This window comes from Danaus plexippus, chromosome 24 (genome assembly GCF_018135715.1).
Source record: "Danaus plexippus chromosome 24, MEX_DaPlex, whole genome shotgun sequence".
In the NCBI taxonomy this organism is placed as follows: Eukaryota; Metazoa; Arthropoda; class Insecta; order Lepidoptera; family Nymphalidae; genus Danaus; species Danaus plexippus.
Window position 1 is genome coordinate 585457 of NC_083552.1, and position 27966 is coordinate 613422.

Consider the following 27966-nt stretch of genomic DNA (forward strand, 5'->3'; position numbering starts at 1 on the left):
TTTAAATAAAAGCTTTATTAATACAATTAAAGAATTATAATATATGCAAAATAAAAAACGAAAAGGCAAGTTACTGATAGCATGAGAATTACTAACTAGTTATTAATATAAAAATATATATATGTATATTGAAAAATACAATTTCTTTAATATTCTAATATAAAAATCATATTTAGTAATTTAATATCATTCCAATACAATTTCTATAGATATTTCTCATTTCAAACAAAAATCTCTAACCATTCCTATCTTCACACACTAACTATACATGATGTATTGCTTTTAAATTATTGGTTTTCGTTATTTTCTCATATTAAATACATTTTTCATCTAAACATAGCTACCATATCTTATCGGGGTTCACATATCATCAACACACAGTATCGTCACAACAATACTTTAAACTATTAACTATAGTGTCATAAATGGTTCCTTGATGGCACATAACTGTTAAAATTATAGATAATTTCGTTGCTAAATTATATTAATTCACAAAAATTTTGAAAAATTATTAAATATATACCATAATATGGGTGTTAGATGATTTGTGATTTAGTTTTTAATTCCGACCAAATAGTTTTAAGTGTAAATTAGTGCAAAGAGGTTATATATATAACTAATTAGGCACCGTGGTATAATCTAATGTATTTGTTATATGACGCTAGTTAAGGTATATATAATGATATATTATATCTAGGGGTCTCCAAAATGGTTGTTTTCAAATCTGTTGAAGTTTTATGGGCACAACTATTTGTAAGTCAGAGACACATTCTCTATATAAGGTTATACGCTCTATTGACTGGTTGTCTAGTTGTGTGTACGTTTGTCTGTCCCTCTATATCTGGTACCAGGGCGAGCGTCGCACCCAACGCAGTCTATAAGCTCCTTGCTCCGTCCGTATCTTGATGGAGGCTCCCTCCGCGGCCTTCACAGTTTCCTTAACCTGAATTTAATACATTAGTTATTATAAAACTGTGGAATAACATTTATGTAATAAAATAACATTATTTAGAGTATATATCTATATATGTATATATATATATATATATATATAAAAATCACTTTACAGGATTTAATGGATACAGTGTATCTGAATATTTATATATATCAGTACAAAGTATCTAAAAAGTCGCTTTCTCTGTCCGTATGTCCCTATGTATGCTTAAATCTTTAAAACTACGCAAGAGATTTTGATGCGTTTATATATATATATATATATATATATATATATAAATTTTTAGCACACAGTTCATAAACTAAATTTTTTTGTTTGCAAATTTAATCTGCCTGTCCGTTTGTTTCTGGTAACCTCTGAAACCTCTGCCCGAATTTTGATGCGCTCTCATTAGCAGATAGCTGGTTGAATGACTCACTTGGGCTACTTTTGTTATTGACATGTTATTTATGAGGACAAATAATGATCGGGGTCTGTATTCCCCGCGGAAAAATCAGCGGCCACAGCTGCTATATCAATATACTTACACTCTGCATCAAGTTTTGAGCGTTGCCGACCAACATCTCGGTTGCCTCTTGATCTTCTTCGCTACCTGTTAAACATATAATACAATCAATTGCTGAACAAATAAAGGTAAAACATTACAGCACAGTTTCAGTGTCCAAAGAGACATTAACCAAATTGTGTGCTTATAAATTAAATGTACAATATATATATTATTTTTAATCTATGATCAATCTCCATGTAAAATTACACCGAAATCGTTTCAGCCATTTTAGTATTTAATTGGATGAAGTTAAAATTATAAAATTACATACAAATGTAATCGTTAAGCTTCTGATTTTAATAAATAAGCGAAAGCAGTACCTTTATAATCTGGCATCCCGACTGCGATATACAAAGATAGGTGGCGTTAGCGGAGAACAAGCACAGACATAAATATATATAGCTCATATGAGACACATATAAAATAATTAAATTATTGTTACTTTTGTTATTTCAGGAGTACTGAAATATTTTGTTATTAAAAATATCAGTCGTGTAAATATTCTTAAAGCGTTTAAGCGATTTTTGATGATATATATAAATTAGCATAAATATAAAATGAAAAATTCACTGGCACGAGCTGGTATTGAACCTGTGTCCTCCGGAACATAGAGGAACGTGGTCCACCAACTAAGCTGTGTTCTGTCTCGCGTTGGTGGTAAATATAGGAGAGGGTAGGGGAGGGGCGGACGGTATACACGCAGTTGTCAGAGGAGATCAGGACTGTCATAACGCGCGTTGGTGTGACAGATTAATCGATCGTAGATTTTCGGAGTGTTTAAATCTTTCGTTTGTGTTATTCAGATTTCATCTCACGATAAGTTTAAATCGAGACGGTTGAAAGTTATTAATTGAAAATTGTTTTTTAGTTTTGTGTAATTTAATAAATTAATAGTGAAATTGTATCGAATATTATTTTAAAAAAACTCGATTCTGATCTAGTGTCTAAGTATATATATATTAAGGCACTAGGTAGTCGTCATATGAGGACTGAGACGCCGTCTATATGTTTTGCAGAGCGTTTCTCTATCCGGTTCATCCCTGATCGTTTAAATGAATTTTTCATTCTAGATTATATTCAAATTTCAATTTTAATATAAAACTGTTAACTAATTCTAAGGGACACTAGTGGCTTATGTTTTAAATATTAAGCATGGTGTAGACTATAAAGCAATTAAGGACATATGTAATGTTAAAAACTTTTAGATAATAAATATATATCAGTAAAAGAATGTATTTAAGTTTCTAAGTACATAGTAACTGCTTACCCTGGGCTCCGAGCATAGTGGCCTTGACAGTTGACAGTATCTTGAGTTGAGTGCCGATGGTGGGGATACGTTCACACACCTGGAGAAGGTTCTGTCGAGAGAGGACGATTAAAGGGTTATTATTATAGATTAATAAATATAACAGACATTTAAGGAAAATAAATAATTATATATGTATAGTATCAAAGAACAACTAGTATATCGAGTTAAGAATTTTTTTTGCATGGAACAGAATACTTAATTTCGACTAATTCAGCTTGCCATGTTTGATAATGAGGCTATGAAATTATCGTAATTAAAATAAAGTTTTTCTAGTTGACAGAGCAAAATTGTATAAAAGTAACATTGCTATATTTTTTTGTAAGGAGATGGAGAAATAGAGCAATTAAATTTATTCTATAAAAGCCTATATATTGATTTTTACTCACAGTTCTGATTCTCTTATCAGTACACTCCAGAGCCAGTTTCTTAGCGAGGCGAGTCACTTCCTCTGAAGCCTCAGCTATAGCCTTCGCAGTAGCTATCAACTCACGCTTACTTCCTGTGAATTATTAATGGATATACATGAAAATTTATTAAATTATTGACATAAACCTATGACTATTTTAATTCGGCTTTTTTATATTAAAGCATAATAATAACATTAGATGCGAGAGTTTTAAAATTAACAACAATATTAGGTGCAGTGATGTCTTCTATATCAGTAACTACATGCTTACTTTGCCTTATTTGGAAATCAACTTTTTTAATATGTATAAGGTTGCCATAGAAAAAATAGTGATTTTTCTGTCATAACCGTCATCGCCAGACAGATTAAGTATAAAAAAAAATATTAATTCAAATTAAATAATACACTCAATTTAAAATTTTATAACATAAATCAGGAATATATTTTTTATATGTAATAAAAAATAAATATAAGCGTTTTCATAACGTTTAATTAAAAATATCTACCAAAAAAAAATTTATCCGACGACGTCCGAAATAAAGGAATATAATTATACACAGCCACTTACCGTTAAGGTTCAAAGCCACCTCTATCCGTGAAGCGACAACAAACAAGCGTGGTATGTTATACATGAAGCATTAGATATATACAAACACAAGCGGCCACTTTCTTAGCTTATTATTGATGTTTCTTTATACGATACTACTATTTTCTGTATGTATGTCCGTCGGTCAGAGATTTCAATGAAATTTCTGGACCGAAATTGATGGAACATTCACTGACAGATAGCTGATGTAATAAGAAATAACTGGGTATAGTTCTAGGATAAAATATACTAAACAAATTCATGTTCTAACTGATTGTATAGTTAAATAGCTCACTATATATCAACTGTTGTCTAAATTATTTTATTATCAAACAATAATGGAGGATTCATTACTGAATGATGCATTACTGTAGTGTTGCCAACGTTCGTACATTTTTTATAATGGTAACATTAGATAGTAATGAAATAAACTGCCTATTTAAGGAAATGCTGATATATTAAAAATTTAAATTGATGTAACCGTGATACTAGTGCTAGTATATACAAGTGTGTTTACAGCTTTATATTGTGTATTAGAAAAATAAAAAAACAATTACACCGAAGTACAAGACAAGTTTAGACGATCTCAATTAATTTATTAGTGAAGACTATCACTATCAGTCAGCTGATGTGACTAAACAATGATCTAGGAAGCTGCAGATGCAGCCTTATATACCCCCCTCCCCCCCTCCCATCATCTTCTACTTATCAGTTTAGATGTTTGAATATATATCTATGTATTTACTGTATCCCGTGGAATGTATTGTGAGAGCTTGGCGAAGGTTATGATTATTGTTACCACAAACAGGAACTTGTAGTATGGGATAACTTGCGTCTAATGTTAAGGCGTGATCGGAGCGAGTTATACAGAGTATAGAAGCTCTTTACTCCGACGATAATGATATATTCGAATAAAATGTTTCAATGATAAAGCCAATATATATATGTATATACATTTATATGTAGTTATCATGGGGGCGTCGTGTGTACCTACCCTTGGAGTCGGAGCGCACGAGGTCGGACAGGCGCGCCATGAGTATGGCCATCCGCTTGGCGGCCGCGATGATCTCGTTGTCCTTGGAGGACCACTCGCGGACCGCCTTGTGCAGGTTGTGGGCCGCCACCTGCCGTCGCCACAGCGCGTTAGGACGCCAGCGATATTATATACGGAGAACTTTGTGACGGCGAAAGGAAGTTTCGCTGCTCACGCACTCGAATATAGTGAACAGAATTGAGCTGAACTGAAGCTGAGCGGAATAATATGTGAGCTACACCTTACATCCGGATGATCGGTTGGAAAGTCATGCGACACGTGCTGTAGGTGTCGCTGTATATAGTTTGACCACGTTTTACACATTTCGCTCTGAGCTCAATTCCGAAGAAAAACTAGTGATGTACCTTTGTGAATAATCACGCGTTACAAACAAAACGAACGGCGAGACAGAAGGGAACTCACCAAGATAGGCTGGCTCGGGTGAGGCTGTCTTCTGAAGATGTCTTCACCCTCGTCGTCTGTGTCCGGCGGCGGCGGGCGAGGGGGCGCCGACATGGACGGGGGCGGGGGGCGGGGCGGGGCCGGCGACGACAAGTGGAGGGAGGAGAGAGGGGGGAGCGACGGCGGCGGAGGGGGGGACGGAGGGGGAGGGGCGTAGTGACGGGAGAGGGCCTCCTCCACACCGCTGATGGCTTGGATGATCTGTGGGTGATATGGAGTGCATATGTGTATTGTGATGGTAGACATCAGCTCAAACTGAACCTTGAATCATCCAACAACTGTCAACAGCGGATTATATCTACGAGTATCGTTGTGAAACTGTCCAGTAGATTTATTTACACTCTATGGATGCATAAACAGGATTTTTCCACCAGATTTCCTCTCCGAGGTCGGGTGTTCAGATACAGACATAAAAGATTAAGTGTAATCATAACTAATGTTCCCAGCAACGTCTGTTTTATTCCAACCTTCTTTCAGGCCCTCAAGGCCCCAAAACTATATCATAAGATGTACTTTAAAAGGTTTACTCTACATCTTAACTCTCGAGCCCTAACCTACACAGTGCCTACCTCTCCGTTAGCGGTTCTCCAGTGTGGGGGGGCGCCGGGTTGCCCGAGGGCGACACTCTTGGCGGCTCGGACGGCGGGCGCTAGCGCCGCCTGCAGCCTGCTCTGGGCTGTCCCCAGGGCGGCGCTGAAGGCTCCGTCTTCTGTGTTATCCCGCTCGCGACCAGCCACCAGCAACACGCGGTTCGCCAACCTGATCCGCGCGAACATGTTTATAATATCTATCTAGTCTCCATCATTAGCCGGGGTGAGCAGTATATCATGACATGAAAAACTATTGAACTATTGATCTCCACTCTAAACACGCGACGACTTGAATAAAGTGCCGTTAAGTTTTTGAGAACACTCCCCCCCCACCCCCACCACAGCCTCCGGTGTTGACTGCGGATCATGTGACTAATAATAGTTCACCTGGCGATGGCCGATGTGTTGTCCACCATCTTCTGCGAGTCGTTGTTCCTTATGGCGTCCTCGCACAGATACGTGTGCTTCTGAATGAGTTCACCTGCAACGTAATTAATATTCACATACGGGAGCTCCCAACGACGCTTCTGTTAACATGGAAGTGGCTTGTTTGCATAGCTTTTCTATTCTTGCGAGAATGTCATTTGAATCTGATGCTACTTTCCGACACTATGTAGTCTAGAGATCGGAAAGCCGTTTGGACTATGAATGATTTCCTAATTAGTTAACGGCCAAGGGATCATAGTGTGACAGTTCCTAAAACAACACACAGATGTCGCTGATCGTTGCATCATACATTATTTTAAACGCATTCTTCGTTGCTCTGACTCCGAGCCGGAAGTTGTCGCGAGTGAAGTCGCGGACAACGTTAAGTACTTATTATTATATATTACCAGCGGTGCGGACGAACTCCAGCGGGTCGACCGCCTGGTCGCAGAGGTCGCGACAGCGAAGAACGGCGTCGGAGTATTGAGACTTCAGGTTGTTGAAGTGTTCCTCGGCCACCTGGACATAGAGACGGTTGACACGAGCGGTTAAATAAACGATCGTCTATCTCATACAAACGGCGTTTGTTCTAAGCAAACATATTTCATTTCCCCTTCATGTGTTTCACTTACTTTGCTTTCTGGGTAGTGCAGACGGATCTTGCCGGCGCAGATCAGCTGAGGCGATAACTTCTCCACCTGCAACAGTCATTTCAACGTAACGCAACCGCCCTTAACACAACACCCACCGGGCGCGTCGTGGCATGACTCGTGAAAAATTATGTCAAAAAAATATATCAAAGAGTTGTTGTCACAATGTTGCTTTTCTCTATACACAGTGTATTAATCTGTCGTGTCAAGTGTGTGTTTGTGGGTCGTGTGTGTGTGTGTGTGTGTGTGTCGTGTGTGTGCGTGTGTGTCGTCTGACCTCCTGCGCGTGTTGCAGCAGCTGGTCGACGAGTCTCTTGTCGTGTGTGATGTCTGCGGCGACCATGGCGGCGGCGGCCGCGGCCCGGGAGCTGAAGCTGGCCAGGGACGAGGCCTTGTCGTGGAAGTTACCCTCGCGGTTCGGTGTACCTGGCCACGTAGGATACATATATATATTTAGTCCATCCACCAAAATCCTTGAACACCGCATGTCTTTCATCATCTCGAGGGTACACATTTGAATAAACTATGTGATTCCGAACAGAACACTTTGATATTTTGCGCTGAGCCGAGGTTTTGTCAACTTAACAGAACTTATATAATGGTAAAGTGGTTAAACAAGCGCACGGGCTGCCTGGCGGGAGGTAATCACCGTCACGTCTACAACGTGGTGGAGCGGACGCGGTGCCGACCTTAAGGTGAAGGGAATGACGGAATGTCCATTAACCATCCTGACAAAGAGCATTGCCTTTTGTCTGAACTGAGAGTTGAGTTTTTTGTGTTGCTGGTACAGAGTATGGAAGGGCCCCCAATCCGGCCCGCAATTGCAGGGTCTCTCTGAATCTCCTGCCCATGAATCACGCACAACACCTCAAAAAAAACTTAGGTTCATGCAGAACCGAAGGTCAAGTCCTCGGGAGAGGAAAAGGTTGGGGAAAGGACGAGGCCAACCGTTTCTCTCACTCATTGGATGAAACGCAGCCATTTAAGATTACTTCACGCCGACCTTCTGTGATAGGGCGGTACTTCCCCGGTGAGCCAGCCCGTGTTCGAGCTGTACTCGCCTAAGCGCAGCTAGGTTTTGTGTAATTTTGTAGATTTTTAAGAGTTCTTTAGCCAGATTTAACTTTATATTGAAACATCGTGTAACCTTCAGGCGCGTTCACAGCGTCAGTGAAGTGTCTGAGAGGAGCGGCCACATCTATGAAGTCCTCCACCACTCTGTTGACCACCGCTCGCTCCATGGCGCGCTTCAACTCGTGCAGCTTGCCGGTCAGCTGGCTGCGGGATATGACACCCTATCATCATGATCATGATCATCATCACAAAGTCACCAGTTTCCGTGACCAACCGTGTGAGCGTCCTGGCCTCCTCCTGGTCGCCGTCTCCAGTCATACAGAGGTCAGCGAGCTGGTCGGCCAGCCTTTGTACCTCGGAGCACAGCTGCATCACCTCGGCTTTCTCCCGCCCATGGAGGTTGTCAGCTATCTGTGAATGTGTGAAGATGATATGGTTTTAATTATCGTTATATACATTTCATATATTTAAAATATATCTTTACAAAGGCACTATTGTATTTTGACCTTTATCTTTTATCTTTAGACATTTTTCCCCCCTCCCCCGTCCTCTACCCCCTCCTAATCCACCCTCCCCGGGCGCGAACTCATTTTCTGAGTTCATCTCTAGCGGTACGGCCACTCTTGTATATACTATGAGCTCACCCTCTGTCCCTGCGACACGATACTGTTGATAGCCTTCTGTCCCTCGACCCTGGTGGTGGGATCACACGCGGGGTGCACCAGCCACTTGTGGGCGGTTTCCAATCTGGAAACATCAACATTAGATCACCAACAATGTCAATAAGGAATAAACTGGATCCTGATTGTCTCCTTTGGGAACACCTCAATATTATATATCATTGCAATTTTGTATATAGTAAGGTGCACGTACCTGGCGGCTATGGTCTTCCCTCCTTGTATCTTCTCCGCGGCTCGCACTCCCTCGTTCACGGTTCCTTGTATGTCCCTCAGCTGCGCCTTCAGCTCCGCGGCCAGGGTCAGCGCCTGTGAGGAGGTCGGGGTCAGTACGTGCCTCTCGTATAATCGTATATTTCGCTAGCACTGTCCTACCTTCTGCTCCCTCCCTCGTCCGTACTGCCGCTCATCGCACAGCAGGTCCGCGTTGATGCCGCCGTTCCTAAAAATAATCCAAATAACTAATTGGGTTTATATTAAATAATTACACGGTATGATGATAAAAGCATATTTTTTTGTTTTTGGCTACGTTCATGTACAGTGTTGCGTGTGCGTGTCCGCTCGTGTGTGTCCGGGCGATTGAGTGCGTGTGAGTTCCTATAGCGTGTGTTTATGAGTGGGTTGTACCATATTACCTGTACGTGTAGGTGTATCTCTCCCAGTGTGTGTGTGTGTGTGTGTGTGTGTGTATGTGTGTGTGCGTGTGTGTGTGTACCTGGCAGCTCGTCGCAGTCTATCAGCGAGGTGTGTGTCAGTGTGTTCGGCGGCTCGCGCAGCGGCCGTGAGCGCTGCTCGTAGAGCTCTCTCGCCGGCGCTGGTCCGCTGAGCCTCAGGGTCCTATATGGAAAATATAACAAATATAATATGAAGAAAGATTACTATCATTGGTATTGAGAGAGAGAGAGAGAGAGAGAGTACGAGAACGTAGTGTATATACACAATTTTGGTCATAAGACATAATTCTGAGTCGCAGAACATAATTTTGAGTTCCAAATACATTTAAGATGACGAGGAACGGGACGGCGACCACGAAACACGATATTATTATATTTCTGATTTAAGAACTTGATTATCTTCCAAGAAAGCGAGCTAAGATATTTAATTCTAAAAGTTGTAAAGAAATTCAAACCTAAAAAGGCCGTATAAGGCTTGGATATAAATCGAAATATCAATTGAAGTGAACTTACATCAAGAAACTCATTAGCGGCGAGCACTTTACTATGCACCAGACTCTGTAAGGCCTTCAACACGGCGATGTTGTCTTTCTCGCCGCCGTCCTCCACGTACGACGTCAATTGTAACACCCTGTACACACGACATGAAGTACACTCACATGACATCAGCACCGGCCACAGCTACCTTAATGAACTCAGTCGAAGCCGTGAAAGTATTAATAATATTATAAGCACCCGACGTGTATGTGCATGCAGGGACGAGCGCCTGTTACCGCGTGCAGCAGAAACTGCGGAGCGGATTTTAATAAAACTCTACAACAATATAGATCGTTCATTGGAATAACATATGGAGTGTGACGTATCCATCGAGACCCCGCGGCATTTTTCTGGTACTGAACTACGAATAATTCGCGAGAGAACAACACGTGGTCCCGCGGCACTGGCGATAGATGGCGCTGTCGGTTTGTACCATACATGTTATTTCCATACAATATGAGTGTCTCTGAATCCTATATTAAAAGTGAAGGTACCTGATGATTTCATGTATCTCGTCCGCCATCCTCTGGGCCAGGTAGTTCCTGTTCTCCGCCGCATCTTCAATGCCTTTGCCTCCTGAGAATCAGAGTAAGCGATGCGCGTTTAATGATTAGCGAAATAAACATACAGCGACGAGGCGGGGATCAGATACTGATTGAAACTGACCAACGGACGCGTCAAGGTAACTGAAAAACAATAGTATCCCTTGTGGCTTGTGTACTTTGTCTTATAAAACACATGTAGTGATATATATATTAATTGTCCAATCATTTGATTTTCAAACAGACAAAAGCAATGTTTTTATTTAGGCTGGCGAAGCGTCGACGCCTTTTTAATTGATATTATATATATTACTTAAAATTCTAATAAGATTTTCCCGCGTAAAATAATTTAGAATTTTTATAAAGTTACTGATCAATGTCAAGTCTAATGTTTTCCGTCGCCGATTTACAGATTTTTAACGAGCAGCGCCCGCCTCGTGCTGGCCTGACGTAATTCGCCCCCGGATATGCAGATGGCGCTATTGTCATCTAAGTCGCGTCGTCAATTATTATCGATGGATGTGACTGAACTGCTGCACTATATTTTTTTTAATCCACCAACTTTGTAATCAAGTGAGTCGACAGGAGACACTATTGTGTGATATGGCTTTGATTTACTGGATTTATTAGGACTTGTATAGCCAGCCCGCCGTTTCAAGCCTGACTCTAGAGATCAGGTACGTGGGCTTAAATTGTATCATCATCAATGAGATTCTGTGCCATTAAAATAAACTTTTTTTTATATGATCCAAGGGCGGCAAACAAGACCACGATCAAGCTCACAAATCAAGGTCGGCAACGCATCTGCAACGCAAGGGATGTTGTAGATGCCTTGCCGACCGTGATTGTGGAGGACGGGCATTTTCTTTTCATATAATTATTCACATTAACAGTCTTATTAAACGGAAACTATTGCGACCCTATCTAAATCACTTTCCTTGTTACCTTCTGACAGTATGTGTATGTATGTCTTCATGGCGCAGATGAGTACTGGGGCCAGTCGCTTGACGCTCTCCAGACAACGGGCGAGGGTCTCCGCGTGCGGAGGGTGGGTCAGTTCAGCTGCACGCGCCGCCACCTGGTGTGGTGGGTGATGCAATAATTTATATACTCTTGTATATTTGATACAACATTTTAGTAAATGTATCACTTTCAGCAAAGATTAACCTGTTAAACGATGAATGATAAAGAACAAATCAATTTTAACTCGTAAAACAGATTTTCCGCAGTTTTAGTCCTCGAAGGCTAGGAAATATATTCTCAGTTTTGTAAGAAAACCTCTATACAAAACCAAATATCATGAGATTATTTTCATATATTTATAAGTCCTATTAGTAAAGTCATATCCCCAAATTTTTTTCCCTAATGAAGATAATAGGGCAAATTATATAGTTGTTTTTTGCTTACACGTTAAGCAAACTATGTATTTAAGACTGACATAGAATTAAAACAAGGCCAACACATTTCTATACACTTCATCTTATCGCTAACATAATATAAAAACAGTAATTGTTAATCTACATACCTCCCTCGCTGCTTTGGATAGAGCTGGTGAGATATCTCGCAGGAACTGGGCGAGGTCCTCCATGGTATCGATCACTTCTGCAACACCTAGATAGTCTAACACCTGGAAAGTAAAGTTCATCATCATCAGGCGTATACAATCCGCTGCTAAATAAAAGAGGACTACAGATATAAACCTGTTGGTATTCAAGTCCATCAGTCGCCTACCTTTTTACACTCCTTGACAATTTTCCTAACTTCGGACTCGTCGAAGCAAAGAAGCAAAGCTGAAGTGCCTTGGAGGATACCCCGTGAGCCTTCGATGAGCTTTTTCCTATAAAGGACAAATTTTACCAAACATTTTTCATACAAATTCCTATGATTCACTAACATTAATCACAAAGCAAAAGGTTGCAGGGGCTGTATCTCATACAGTCTATGCCATAGACGAATATTGGGTACAAACTAGCGTTTATTATGACAAATTTTATAATCATACTGCAAGAACCATTTAACTATGACAAGATTATAAACTTTAACGACAGGTACAATATCCACGTGTTCGTCTTTTTCGTCCAGTGGTCCTCACCTGGCGGGTCCTGAGTAAGGGTCTCCTCTGAGCATGTCAGAGGCCTGTTGCAGTAGCGTGGCCGCCCCCTCGACCCTGTGCAGAGCCCCCGGCATGTCGGCCCGGAGTAAATTGTCATCAGCTGACTCTATGGTCTCGTGACCCACCTGAGTGTTCATGTATTATTTAGTTCGCATTATCGTAAAATGATCATACATTGGTTTAATAGAGTCCGGTTTTCGATGTATTGATTTTAATTCTAGAACCAATTTAAGTACAATGAATAATTATAGCAATTGCACTGGATGCATTTTGTTTCTTTTGTATGTTAATGTAAATTCCATTGGAACTCTAAGTGTATGAAGACATAAGTCCGATGTGGCACATAAAATAATGTGGCACATGCCGAAAAATTTGTCAAACCTGGGCTAAAAACAGGTGTCGTTATAGTTTTAAAATAAACATAATAGAGCTCATTATTTTCTGTGTTTTAAATGCATTGATAATAAGTCTTTAAGTTCACTTTGTGGAAACCGTCATAATCTGAATAATCTGAGACCCTCATCGATATTCCTCATCTTTGTAACGATCAGCTCACACCCGTGCGATTATAATATAAAAACTTAGTAAGTCTTGAATATCATATTGAACGAACACGCAAATTGTCTTCATTGTCCTGATCGGGAGAAATATTACAGAACACAGAAAGAAAACTAATCCGCTGGAGCTCTATTAGACTTAATAAACATAAATGGAAATACAAATGACACAAGTGTAATCCCAAGAGTCGTAAAGTGCTTTAAAAATATGACGACCTAATGCAGGTTAAGGACGATATTACCCTTCCATAATTAATAGACCATATATAATATATTAAATACATTGCAGGAAGGGTTTTGTACTTCACTTTTTATACTAGAAATAATAAAATGCACACAATGTATCGGAGTAAGACTTAAAATTAATAATTGCGGGTAAACACATGATCCGATATTGACAAGCGTTGAATGTTTTTTGCTTAGAACACGTAGCGCCATCTATTATCACTAGGAAGAAACTAAATCTATGAACAATAGTTTCCGTTACGACACGAATTCTATAAGTTTACTCGTGTTTTGTCTGTTGTCTGGTGTGTCATTTTCAAATATGAAGAGTTTTATCTAAAATTGCTATTAAAACGAAATCCAGAGATGCATTTCGCAAGTTAATTATATATTTAATTCACCTTAACGAGGTTGTTGACGGCCAGTGAGACGGCCTGTACCGGCCTGGCCAGGTCCGGCATGGCGTTCCCATCCTCAGCTTCCTCATGGAGTATGACGAGACGAGATACCTTCAACATTAAACAGACATTACATACTGTACATAGCGACAAACACTTTCATTACAAATAAATCTCACCAATTATTATACGAACTTGTTTTCAACGATTTGATGCCAGCTAACCAAAACAAACATAATTGTCTTGTAATAAAAAAAAGTAATTAGTAATATATAATATTTTTGATTCGGTTTTACAAGCAACTTTTTTATAATATTCTGATGTCCTATAAAATTGTTACTAACATTATAACATTGACAAAATGTTTAAATTAGAATTCGTACATCGAATATAACATCAGTGGATGAGTTAGTGCTACCTTAAATGGAAAAGCAATCGGACCACGGTCCTCGAGAGGTCGCAAGTTCGAATCCTGATCGTGCTTATGAATTTTTCATTATATTTCTACATTTGTATTTAATAAATAGCTGGTACATATCTGAATTGTTATACATAACACGCCTCATTTGATTTATAATATTTATCATTATTTATGTATATAAACACACTCATTAACTCAGACTTCATTAAGATCTGTGACGTCATATTTCTCTGCCGTCTGAGTCATTTCTAGATGAACCTTTTATCGTTTGTTCTAGGAAAACGAATAAACAATTCTAATATATATAGTGATAGATTGTAACGGGAAAAGGATTTAATTAGACTAGACATTTACCCGCGGATTTACTTGTCTCATACATATATATGCTCAATAAATTATGAAAATATATCTATTATTTAAAATATATATATATATATATATATATATATATATATATATATATATATATATATATATATATTATGACGTGTGTTTGATCTGAAACATGAAGCCGATTGTATTTTCAAAATCATTTCCCATGTTTAAAACTTTATTCAATTGACTATATCTAGTACACTATAAAAAGTATGTTTATCATTTGTATTATGACACAATATAAACGTTTGCAGTATCTAATTTTAATTTTTCTTTAGTTAAATTATATAAGTTTTAATTACAAATTACAAAGATAAGTTTAACGTATTTTATTTACGAATCATTTATGTTATACTTAATACGATACGAGAGACGTTTAGTATATAGTTTGACAGACTAACTTATGGTAAGCGAGCGTTTCATAGGCATCTAACTGCAATGCGACGGTAGCGTACGTTAAGCGTCTTACTGGTTTAACAATTTTATTATACTATAAGCGATTTGTAAAAAAATATAATAAATATTCAGATAAACTAAGAAAAGATATCTTTATTTTATCTTATCTTTGTTAATGTATGTGTCATTAAAATTATAGGATATTTAAAAAAATACGTACGAAGTTTTATTTAAATTTAAAAATGACATACGAAATATGATTGATTACGTATCCTTAATACTTGTTTGCACGACTTAACTACAGTTTCAAGTTTCTTATACACACGCCTACAAATTATGACGAGCGAAGATTTATTAATAATACCCTGCATACGGTATACGTTCAGTTTGTTGGTATAAACACGTGGTAAATGTATCCGTGTAAATTTTTTTCCGAACCGAGTTAATATAAGTTTATTTGCTGATGATTTTTCGATGTTAGAAAGAAATATACGCGCAAAATAATTTCAAGAAACTTTCCTTTAAATAAAATCGATTAATGTAATAAATAAATAAAAATAATATATTAATTTATGTAATTAAATGATAATATTTATGTATGGCAAAGGCTAATCTACATTTTATGCGGATATCGTGAATACTAATTAAGGTTCTCGAGATATATGGTGCACACAGACAGACAGGTTGGGAAGTGACGTCATGGCGCCATGTATTGATAGGTATTGAGTCATTAAACTACGTCAATAATATACAAAAGGAGAACCCTTTTTTGGACTTCATAGCGCCCAAGAAAATATATATGTGTAGAGAAATATAGTTTTATTCCCGTGTCATAAACAAACACCCAATGTTGTGTATTATCTGTGGTTTATTTTAATATTTATAACGTATAAAGAAACTATTGGCAAGAAGAGAATTTGTCAAATAAGCCATATTTATTTAAATTCTGATATTGGTATCATTAATATAAATTGAATAGATTTTAACCTTTGCAAAACTAACAATAAAATATTTATTACAGAGAAGTTTAGTAACCTTTTAATTGATTGTGTCATTCACATTACGAGACATATATATATTTAATAGGGTCATATAATTTTTTCCTTAGGGCCTGTTATTTATCTCTCCATCAGATTTGATGAGGAATCCTTTTAATGAGGGATTGCAACATTGGATTGGGATCGGAAGATTGCTTAACATCTATATAATAAAGTTCATATAAACCTGAAGAGTGTATGTTTGTTTGAACTAATCCCACGAACTATATCAATAAAAATTCTTACAATGTCCATAGTCAATCATACCACGACTTAGAAGCGTAGCGTCAACAAAACAGTTACCAAAACTGAATAAACCACTATCTCAACCTGAAGTTCGAAAGTCCATTTCTTACTAAAAGATTCTTATCAAATAGCGAAAGAAGCCGCGGTCCAAAGCCAGTCTCAGTATAACTAGTGTCAATAATATGCTCTACATATTCATATAGCCAGCCCACGTGTCTTGTACAAGGAGTGTCGTGTCCGCACCGTATAAGGGTCGACCACGCAACCTTTATTCATTCATAGTTTTTTGTGTCGCCTCTCATAGCGACACGTTCGCATTACGCCTTCCCGTACAGATAACGTAAGAATTACGTCGCCTTTTACGTTTATATTGATAAGTGTTGTTTCTTTTGTATTTTATAGTATATTTTTATGTCATGAGAAATATTATAAAAATAGAGCAACTATGGGGTTTTCCAATAGGGACGCTTGAACTTTGACAGCTGATTGCGGCCATGTTGTTTGAGTGACAGCTGTCAAATGCAGTGTGTTATATTCATTCCGTCCTCCCAAATCACCATGGCAGGTTACAGTGTCGAGCAGCACGTGCAAATCATAAAATTGTTTTATGAAAATGGGTCTTCAGTTCGAGCAACGTTCCGCGCACTTCGCCCGTTTTACGGTCGCGATGATCGTCCTGCCGAGTCGACTATCCGTCGATTGGTGGACAAATTCGAGTCAACCGGGTCAGTTAACAATCAGCCGGTTCCCGTGCGTCAACGTAACGCGAGATCTGCCGAGAATATCGCCGCTGTGCGCGACAGTGTCCTCGAAAACCCGCGGCAGTCAATTCCGCGTCGCGCACAGGAACTCGGCCTTTCGCAGACGACAACTTGGCGAATTTTGCGTTGTGACTTGAGCCTGCACCCGTACAAGATCCAGCTGACCCAAGAGCTCAAGGTTAATGACCATAGACAGCGCCGTGTGTTCGCTGACTGGGCATTAGAGCAGTTGGAAGTTGACGCCGATTTTGGCAAAAAAATCATCTTCAGCGACGAGGCGCATTTTTGGATGAATGGCTATGTCAACAAGCAAAATTGCCGTATTTGGGACGAGACCAATCCACACGAGGTTCACCAAGTGGCAATGCACCCGCAGAAAGTGACTGTTTGGTGCGGATTTTGGGCCGGAGGCGTGATTGGTCCGTATTTTTTCGAAAACGATAATGGTGTGGCCGTCACCGTCAATGGTGAGCGATACCGGTCGATGATAACCAACTTCTTTTGGCCTGAAATCGAGGATATGGATCTGGACAACATGTGGTTTCAACAGGACGGCGCTACGTGCCACACAGCACACGCTACGATGGAAGTTCTGCACGAGCAATTTCTGGACATGGTCATCTCGCGCGGAGGCGACGTGAACTGGCCACCGAGATCGTGCGATTTGACCCCGCTGGACTTTTTCTTGTGGGGTTTTCTTAAGTCGCAGGTCTATGCCAACAAGCCGCAAACCACCGATGCCCTCAAAGTCAACATACGCCACGCCATCGATCAAATACAGCCCGATTTGTGCGCCAGAGTCATCGAAAATTGGACCTTTCGTGTGCGCGCCACCAACCGAAGCCGTGGCGGTCATTTGAATGATGTCATATTCCATACATAATGGGGTCGATAGACCTTCCAAATAAAAAAAAAATTCGCAAATATCTTTCCTACATGTATTTTTTTTTGCATTTCAAAGATCAAGCGCCCTTAATGGAAAACCCTATATATATTACCTGCGACTATGTTCGTTCCAGTGCCTCTATTTGCAATACATTATTTTCATTTTAAATAAAACCAATATTTTCGGATTTACTATGCTTTTTTTTCATTTTAAGCTACATAATCTAATAAAAGTCATTTTCATCTCGTCTGTCCGTGATCACGGTTGCTGCAAAGTAACCGTAACGTCGGGAGTATGTACTTAAAATAATAAAATCCTCGTAATAAATCCAAAAATATTACTTTTATTTAAACGAATACTCGCGACATACATCACTTCATTTGTTTTGATAGTATTTAGTTTACATATATCGTCCAAACCCTGTCTATAGCTGCCATCCAAGCTGCAAATTTCCTCTCAGCTTCTCATCTCAGCGCGTGTTCAAGATGTAGTAAAAGATAAACGTGCATTGTTGGTAGTCTCAATGGCTCATTAAGTTGTGTTGACCTTACCATGCCCGCATCGAGCTCATTACGAACTGTTTCGAGTTTTATATTCATGTGACACGATTACTATGCTCTGTATTAACTACGATTATGCAGACTCATGGTAATAATACAATTCTTTGTTAATCGTAAATTATTTTTAAATTTTAAACATAGAATTGAAAATGTGGCCTCTAAATAGTTTATGTGGAGCCTAAAATCTCTTTGCAGTATTTATTTATTATTATTATGTATACTCTATAGAGTGGACTTTGACTTAAATTGAGAAGGTATCTCATGATATTTATATATGATTTTATGGACATACATATTTATTTATTTTATTATATATAATTGCTAAGTGAATTCCAACTCTTAATACATACATAGGAAATTAATCTTTATTTATATTCCAATAGAATTTATATTACTACCCCAAGTTTGAATTCTTCTCGATATATATATATCCTTAGCTTGGATCCCAGCAAGCCGTGCTCGGTTGGACACCTTGTTATGTGGATGGCATTTAACTGATAAGAAGAGGGAGTAACGAAAGGAATCCCGCCAGAGCTTACAAGGTTATAAGTCTACTAAGGATTATATTTTAAAACCAATATTAAAAAATATATTTTACTGAACCGTTTCCGAATATATATAATGATCGTATTGTCTGTTTGTGATTGTAAAGCTGCATTTTAGTTAGTGTGAGTGATGTCACGTGTGTGTCTTAATATTTTGTCCTGCATCGATCTTGATGAAACTTTGTATAACCGAAGAATCTTTTAATAGATGTGTATAGGATATAGGATTTTCTGTAAGTAGAACCTAGACGTCGTTAGTTTTTGATCTGAATATTAAGGCTTCATTGTTGTATTATTTGTGTGACATTCAACAATATTTTGAAGCAATATTCGTGCGATAAATATACAATGACGACGAGTTCTCATTAATCTCAAGTGGGAATGTTTAAAGTCAATAACTTGCAAAATATCCATTAATTTAAATATTATTTCTACTTATTATATAGGCGTGGGAGGTACAGATAACAAAGAATGGTTGAAAATACAAAATCTTACAATAAGTTTTATTTGTCAAAAACAAAAATTGTCTTCACATTGTCTTTTTTTATGTATTGACATTTCATCAGTGTTGCCACAGTAAACTTGTGGTTAACTTATGAAAATTCTAAGTGGTAGAAAATAATTTAAAAAAAACTTCAAAACTCAAACCCTCTTCCCACATATATGTGTATTGGTTAATCGCGAATATATTAAGTGTTACGATGCATCATCATTACTCGTACTAGGCATACTCATACCTAGGCTATAGTTAACTACGTCAAACTTGACACGGGCAGGTACCCGTGTTTCAAACACAATATAGATTATATATTATCACGTGTAAAGATTTACGGACGAAAAATACAATTAACAAATATACTTACGTTTAAACGAACAGATCGTTAGAAAAAAATTGTAATCTCTATATAAGAAATTTTCATATTAACTGGTTAAAGTAAATCCTAAAGGAACCGAGTTTTCTTAGTAACATAATATGAAACGCTGATAGCAGTTTTTAATTAATTTACCATCACTAATATATTTTTTCATATCCGACTATATATTTCAAATTCAGTGCATGCAAACAAACATGCCTCAGTTTTATAGTATTAATAAAAAAATAAGTAAATTTAACTAAGAAAAATAAATTTAATCAATGACTTTGACTAAATAGTAGAGTAAACAATACTTAAACGACCAAAATATATGAGAGTGAGCACCCTTGACCTGCCCTCAGTAAGGATCTAATACCCCATATCTGCCCTTCAAACCTGGCGAAGGTGGGTCCAAAGGGCGCGGCATTTCCCCTAATGGTCCAGACATTAACATTTCCGATGTCTGACATAAAGACTTAGTTGTATTAGATTGAAACGTACGGTACAAATGATTTTAATTTCAAATACATACGAAATGAAACGAGAGCGAAATTGTTACCCGGGATTTACACTCGCGTACGAGTCGCGAGCCGATGCACGAGGTGACGGTATATATATTCGCTCGAGAGTGTAAATTACTTAAAGCTATGAAATTCATGTTCAACATTCCTAAATGCATCCATAACAAATAAATCCTGCAGGATCTGGGTGTTGATACAGTGAAGCAAGAGATTGCACGTAGCCTAGAATACCAACAAAAATAAACAAGTCATGATAATGATCTAGCTGCTAGGCTAACTGTATCTGGAAGTATTATTTACACAAGACTGAGAAGGAACAGTGTTCCAAATCTAATAAAGCGTTTCCCAAAAGAAAAGATAGAGTGGTCAATGGACGACTCGTGGTCCAGGAAATAAATTCCCAGAAGAGCTCAAATAACGAAACAGCTAAATGTCTGTGATAGATTATTGTACTAAGCAGGAATCAAACGAAAAGAAAAATCTAAAACACATTTACTAGTAATATGATTAAAATATAAAAATAATATATAACTATGTAATGTGTAAATAATCCCTAAAGTAAAGTACTTCCCGAGGGAAAACGACTCCGAGCTGTATTTTATATAACCCAAATGTTAATGCAAATTAATAGCATAACGGTTTTTTAAGTACTTATTTTTTTATTAGTTTCTGTACTTTGTTACTCTTTTTCTGTTTCTTCTAAAATGCATGCGGACGAAATCGAGAGCAGGCGTTAATTATGCATATATATATATATACTAGCTGTGCCCTGGAACTCTTCGCTGTGAACAACAAAAGACAGTATATGTTTTAATGAAATTAAATTTTTAATAATTGTGGGTATACAATATTTTTTGTTTTCTCATTGTTTGTGTAGCTTCAGGGGCTATGTGGTTTTCCAACACGGGAACACGCAACATAAGCTTGTCCATGTGAAAAGCAATCCACATCCAAATCAGACCACACGGTTCTAAAGGTTGACCTTGACCTTTGTTAATTGTGACTGCGAACGATAAAAGAATTGGAAATTGCAATCTTTGAAATTGAAATGGTGCATCAGTCGGGATCATGGGAATTCGAAGAATGAGGACATCTTCACCTTTGAAAGTCTCCATTAAAATCGTTGCTTTCACTATTTTGTTCACGAATTTTTTTAACTGCGAGTCGTGTGCCGTTGCAGAGTTTTGGCTGGTGAACCCCTCACTTAGGGGTATGTTATTATCGTGAAAAATAGATGAAGCGTGATGCATATCATGTCAAAATTTCAGCTGAGCCGGTGCAGAACATATTGAGTTTTTGAAGCATAAACAAACCAAGTAAACATTTATATATATATATATATATATATATATATATATATATATTGATATATATTTCCGATTAATGTATGAAACTCGTATTGATAAAGTAATTTTATTATTTACATTTATTATAGAAACTATTTCTTTAATTCAACGGCGAGTATTTGGGGTGAATGTTATTTGCTTCTAAACTATAATTGCAGAAAAATTATCTAAAGCTACATTATACTTATTTAAAATTTCTTTAAAACATTATTTTTTTAGGCCAAGGTCAAATTTAAAACATCAAGGTCGACGAATGCAAAGGTTTACCGAAATTTCTTTCGTTCTTTGCCAAAACATTATGCTTAATTAGTATTTAATTACTTCTTGTGATATTAAATTCTATAATTCTTAGTTGTTTCTAAAATAAACGCAAAAAATTCCCATCCATACATATGTTAGGTATGATATATCAGCTAATTTGTTTGTCATTATAAAAATTAAGAACACTATTATGTACTTAAATTATTGTTTGCAACAATACATAAATAAAAGCCTCAAAATCCATCCGAGGCCATATAATCATTAGGTATAAGAATAAAAATATTTTCGACCTTTCATATTTGGTCTCAAAACCCATACATTTGATCTCATTCCATGTCTGTATAGTAAAGTATTGTAACTCAACGTATAAGAACGTCATGTAATTAATGAAAATATTATTTACTAACGTAAAACTTTTTTGCTCTTTCGAAAAAAAAAATATAAAAAATATTTCGTCCAGTATGTTTTTTGACAACCCTATCTTAATATTTTTTTTAAATACTATATTTATTATAATATTTTATTCTATTATCGGCGGTCGATTTGATATCTTGGATTATATGAGAATATATATTGATTATTACAAAATCGATGAAGGTTTTACAAGCTTATGGCGAAAGCGTGGGATAAGACCACCATATGGTGCGAGGGATATAAAAAATACTGTGTTGCAATATAATAAAATTTCAAATATAAATTATTACAAAAGAGGTTGCATTCAAAAATTAAAAATAAAAATACTTTTTATAAACTATTAATTCAAATACCATATATTTTATTTAAAATAATATGATTTTTAACCTTATCTAGTACTGTGAAATACTTCTGTAATAGCTTTACATACCAAGTACCTTTAATTCATTTAATCTGTCGCATACACGTAACTGAGGCATTTCTATTCTTATCTCTATCCCGTTGGAGTGAACCGGTTGGCGGCAATCAGCATAATTGTATCTGGAGCTGATGACCAGTCTAGATAACTAGGTTTACAGCTGGAATCTTAACTGGTTTTAAACCTGTGACGTCCGCTTTTAGGTCATGTACATTTTGATTAAAACTTTGATTAAAAAAAAATTACCTACCTCCTTCGTAGTGTTGATATTAAATGTGCATTTTAGAAATATTTAAGAATGTACATATATGTATCAGCAGCTCATAAAGTGTTTCAAAAGTATAGTTAAATATAATGGAAGAAATTGGTGTCCTAACACAAGCACTTTCTGCTTAAAATGAAGTTTTGGTCACTCACATTGTAAACAAAATGATATTGAAACAATAAACTATTATTATAATATATTCTATACTACTTCAATTTAATATAAAAAGTAAAAAAATGTTACTCATTATCAAAATTATTATTTTTTACTAATATAATTATTGTTATATTACCTATAGATACAAGCAGTATTATTTTAGCCTCAAGCAACGTGGGAAAAAATCATCGAAAGAGGTTACGAAAGTTTACGATTCCATTTTTAAATTCGGGCTCCACTGGACGCTCGCAAAATGGCGGGTGAGCGTTGTGACTCACGTCTTAAATATAACGTTTGATTATGAACATGTTGTTATTGTTTCAACAATTTGTTACTATGGTATTTGTTTAATTCATCACAAATAACACACACTTGTTTGTTTACAAATCCAAATATGTAAATTGATTTCACATTTAATTGTTTTATATGAAATGTGTTAGATAAAATTTATGCCAGATTTATAAGCACAATGATGTAATTGCCATACCAATTTATAATTGGAACGAATTTTCTTTTTTTTTTCTTAATACAATGAAGTCAATATCTTAATACGCATGACAGTGACGCCAAAAAAGTTTCGTTATGTTTACTTACATATTACTATGTTTCTTATTGTAGGAATTAGCGTGTTTGCGCCATATATTTTGTTTCCTATAAACAATAGGTACAATATTTTCATATCATCTTTTATCCCACAATTTTCTTTGAGTTTAACTAACTTTAATAATAGATAGCGTTGCATAAGCGGATGTTGGCTTTTGTTTTTGTCATAATTACCGCGACTTGGAAACTGAGTTCATTACGTAATAATATACTAACGTTATATATAACATATATCTTACGACGAGTTTTAATGTTTAACCCAACACGTATAGTTTCATCGTATCTTATTAAAAAAAAGAATATATTTATGAATGAGTAACATCCACTGTTGGTATTTAAGTAGATCAAAAATCATACTAGGGGTATATGGATATTGAAGTAATAATAACATCTGATTTAAGTTCATGTAAGGGGAATTTCTACACAAAGCGAATATAAATTATGAATATATGTATAATTAAATTTTTCTTGATTTCCGTTGTCACTATTCAGTTAAATATGGTAACACTGAAGACAAAAGTTCAAAAGCTTAAGTACAAAATCTACACCTCTGAACTAGCTTGACCAATTTGTGTATACTGTATTCATCTAATTGCCGGAAAAGAAAACGAAAAAATATATATTTCAATTTTTTTTTACTTTCCAGGTTGATCACGATAGATTAAAAAATTGTAATAACGTTTAAAAATAATAAACTAACCCTATATAATAATTAATAACAACCATCGGTTGTGGGGTCTACTTGAGAAATTCCTACTTACGATACTGAAAACAATAATGAATATAAAAAAAAACTCCAAACATAAATATGTTGAATTCTGTTTTTATTCGTGTATTTGACTAAGAATATGTATTATGATAATATGAATCTGTGAAAAGAAAATATTGTATCGCTTTTTCGAATCGAGTGAGGTACGAACACAGAATTTATCACAATCAAAGTTTATAGAATAGAAATACAGGAATAAAAAAAAATGAACAAAAATACGTTAAATTATTATTTGTTTTTTTAATACTATGCTACGCTCAATACGCACTGGAACTTGCCATTGTAACTTTTTCATTTGTTGAATGTAAAATCTTGAGTACTGTGCGGAGGAAACACGAAGGAATTTGTCGAATAAAGGCGTTTTAATAATAATAATTATTATTATTATTCAACGTTAAATTATTTAAAATAAACATCACACGTATAATACGTCATTCGTCAAGATTTTTCAATGTTGAATTGTCATCAAACGTCAAGCACAATGACGTTTCCATTGTAATAAAGACTTCAAAAAATCAATTAATTACAATCTTGTATTGATCTTACGGTGGTATTTTGTGTGTTTATATATTATATTTATAGTAATGCGAAGTTGCACAAAGCATACACGTTCGAGGTACAGTTTCAGATTTGTTCTTCAATGTCCAGCGTTACTTTCAGTAATGTCCTACGAAATAGCTGAAGCCAGTATTTATAGTTTTCAAATACGGGTTGACACTTAAACGTTGATACTTAAAACATTAAAAAATTACAATACTTCAGTATAATAATTAATTATAGTCAATCATAAAAATAATTCTAAGTATAATAGTATATAGTAATTCGTTGAGCACGCATGGCGCCTCTTGTAACATACATTCAAGTACAAACGATTGTTCGTTGTAAGTCTTCACTGGCGTACATCTGTTATAATTTCCGGCGCAGACATCAAGCCGTCTCTTTTAATAACATTACACGCAATATACTTTCTCTAACTTTATTAGTGAATTCTTAAATTAATTATTTTTGTTCATACAACTCATTGAACTAAACAAGGACATTTCAGTTTTACGTTCAAAAATCATCACATGATAGTGTCAAAGCAAATACGCAAGTATGTGAAAAAACTACATACAGTCTGTACTTAGTTAAAGATACAAACGTGGTTAGGGTACTTGAAATAAATGCATCGGGATTTGTTGGTACTAAGTTCTTACAATATTAGTAGAATTTTTAGAATTGAGTTAATATTGTTGCAGTTATGAAAAGCTTTTACTGTGATTGTCTTGTATTACCTACCGAACTTTAAGCTCCATTATTACAACACAATGACATTTTTCACACAGACTACTGGTGTTGGTACATCAAACAATCGGCCATCTGTTTTAAGCAAAAGTGATAGTGTATGTTACACTTTGAATATATTTTAAAATATTGTTACGATATACAAATTTTTATCTAAATTTTTTTTTTGTCTAGCATTTTCATTCGTCTTCTTCAGCATTGATGTGGATTAAGCCTATAAGTCTATATTCTTCTCTAAGCTCCTATCTATTTTCATAAAAATATTCACTAAATTTGGTTCAGTGCAATGACTATGAGAGACATGTTATAGATTTCTCAAAAATAAAAATATATGCGCAAACTCGGTTGCACATTCTTTTAAAATGTAACTAAAAACACGAAAAAAAATTGTAATTTTTTTTTATATAAAAAAGTCGTTTAGGAAATATGTATAAACCTTCATGGTCTTCAATAAAACATTGAGCTGTGAAGAGAATCTGATTTACACTTAATACTGTAACGAAGTACCAATGTCATTGAACTGACATCTTTAAATAGATATCGGAACTTGTGAATATTTAATATTGCACTGAGACTATCTCATATAAAACATTGTTTTGTATTCATATTATCATTTTAAAATATAATTTAATAATTTTCTTATTTAAGATTAATTGAAGGTAATTTATGTCTATATCTAAATCTTGAAAATAATATATGTCTATATAAATTTTGTTATTGAAGTTTAATTCTTGCTGTTATGAATGCCAGTAATTTTCGTAATTTTCGAACTTACACCATATGAGAAGTTGATAAGATTCAACAAAATTCTTAATTTAAAACTTCGAACAATTTAAAAATGTGACAATGAGGTAAACTTCAAATATAGGTATTTTGGCGCCTGCCTCGAGATAATTAATGCGATGACATAATCTTTGTTGTAATGTAAAGTAATGTAAACAACATTCTACACCTACCACTTGAGTTTTGACACTGAACTAAATATCTTGATCTTCTGATATATTAATAAGGATAACAACAAAAGTAAGACAAAAAAAAAAAGTGTTAAATTCATACTCAGTCCGAAACAAAATTATGTCGACGCGTTCTGATTGGAATTAAGATTGACTTTTTGATTGTTTTTATTTTTCTTACACGTATATTAAGTGAAATTAAGAGTGAATTCATGTTAGAAAGTACGAAATATTGGTTTAAAGGGTAAATTGGAACGAGATCGACAGTTGGAACTTCTAAAAATAGTTAAGGCATTACTCACCTGTTGAGCCACCGGCTCAAGGATGCTCTCTATGATCTTTGTATGGAAAACAGGCATTTTAAACGGGCTTAGTTATCGAATAACATTAGAAATTATACACAACACGTCGCACGTAATTAATTACTAAATAAAAATAAATGAAACACAACCAAACCGTATGGAGTACAGAAAAATACTGTGTCAAAATTCAAATGTCAACTTTAAAAACTATTACCTATACCTATTCAATTGCCAGATGACTTGTTCTGACATATGTCTGAAATAACGTCACGTCGACAGTAACAAGTTGGGTTGCCATAACAACTAATACCTTTGGTAATATAATATGATTAAATATTTTAAAAGTTTTGTGTATGAATTATGTTATTTAAATCTTTACCAAAAATGTTTAGCATCGTAATAATCATAAAATTAGAGATGTAAACATAATATTTTATTGCACAATATGTTATTGTTTTAAATTTTGACTGGATGGTACTTGACTGTTGTTTTTTCTGTTGATAAGTGAAAATGAAGTCGTAAGGAGTAAACGATTTATCTCAGTAACTTATTCACCCTTTTTTGAAAGGTGCCAAATTATAATTCTAAAGCAACATAGACACAGGCAAAGTTCTCTAATCTTTTGCTGTGGTGTTTAGCAAGGACGAAATGTTCTACTTCGTCCGGATGCGAGAAAGGTCTACAAAGAAAAATTTTGACGCCAACTGTGTATCTAGTTAGCCTATAGTAAAAAGGGGAAGGTAATTTAAGGGCTGAGCAAAACCTAATAACTGAAGGCGATCGGTGTATCGCAAGGACAGATTGTGAAGAGTCGAAGTCAAAGTGAACGGAC

At 35.9% G+C, this 27966-nt stretch overlaps 1 protein-coding gene across 1 annotated transcript; it reads right to left on the reverse strand.

The window, feature by feature from the left end:
• LOC116775884 (vinculin) lies at positions 1 to 27326 on the reverse strand. The gene is made up of 25 exons (XM_032668905.2): positions 27135 to 27326; positions 13765 to 13872; positions 12561 to 12706; positions 12200 to 12305; positions 11994 to 12095; positions 11414 to 11546; positions 10421 to 10502; positions 9903 to 10020; positions 9431 to 9552; positions 9091 to 9157; positions 8912 to 9024; positions 8683 to 8785; positions 8313 to 8449; positions 8112 to 8242; positions 7242 to 7390; positions 6947 to 7012; positions 6722 to 6833; positions 6276 to 6369; positions 5868 to 6057; positions 5260 to 5499; positions 4798 to 4927; positions 3198 to 3310; positions 2770 to 2860; positions 1483 to 1547; positions 1 to 943 (listed from the first exon to the last, which is right to left on the reverse strand). Exons 1-25 carry the CDS (start codon positions 27189 to 27191, stop codon positions 836 to 838), a joined length of 2883 nt encoding a protein of 960 aa, XP_032524796.2. The 5' UTR covers positions 27192 to 27326; the 3' UTR covers positions 1 to 835.
• Positions 27327 to 27966: the final 640 nt, after the last annotated feature.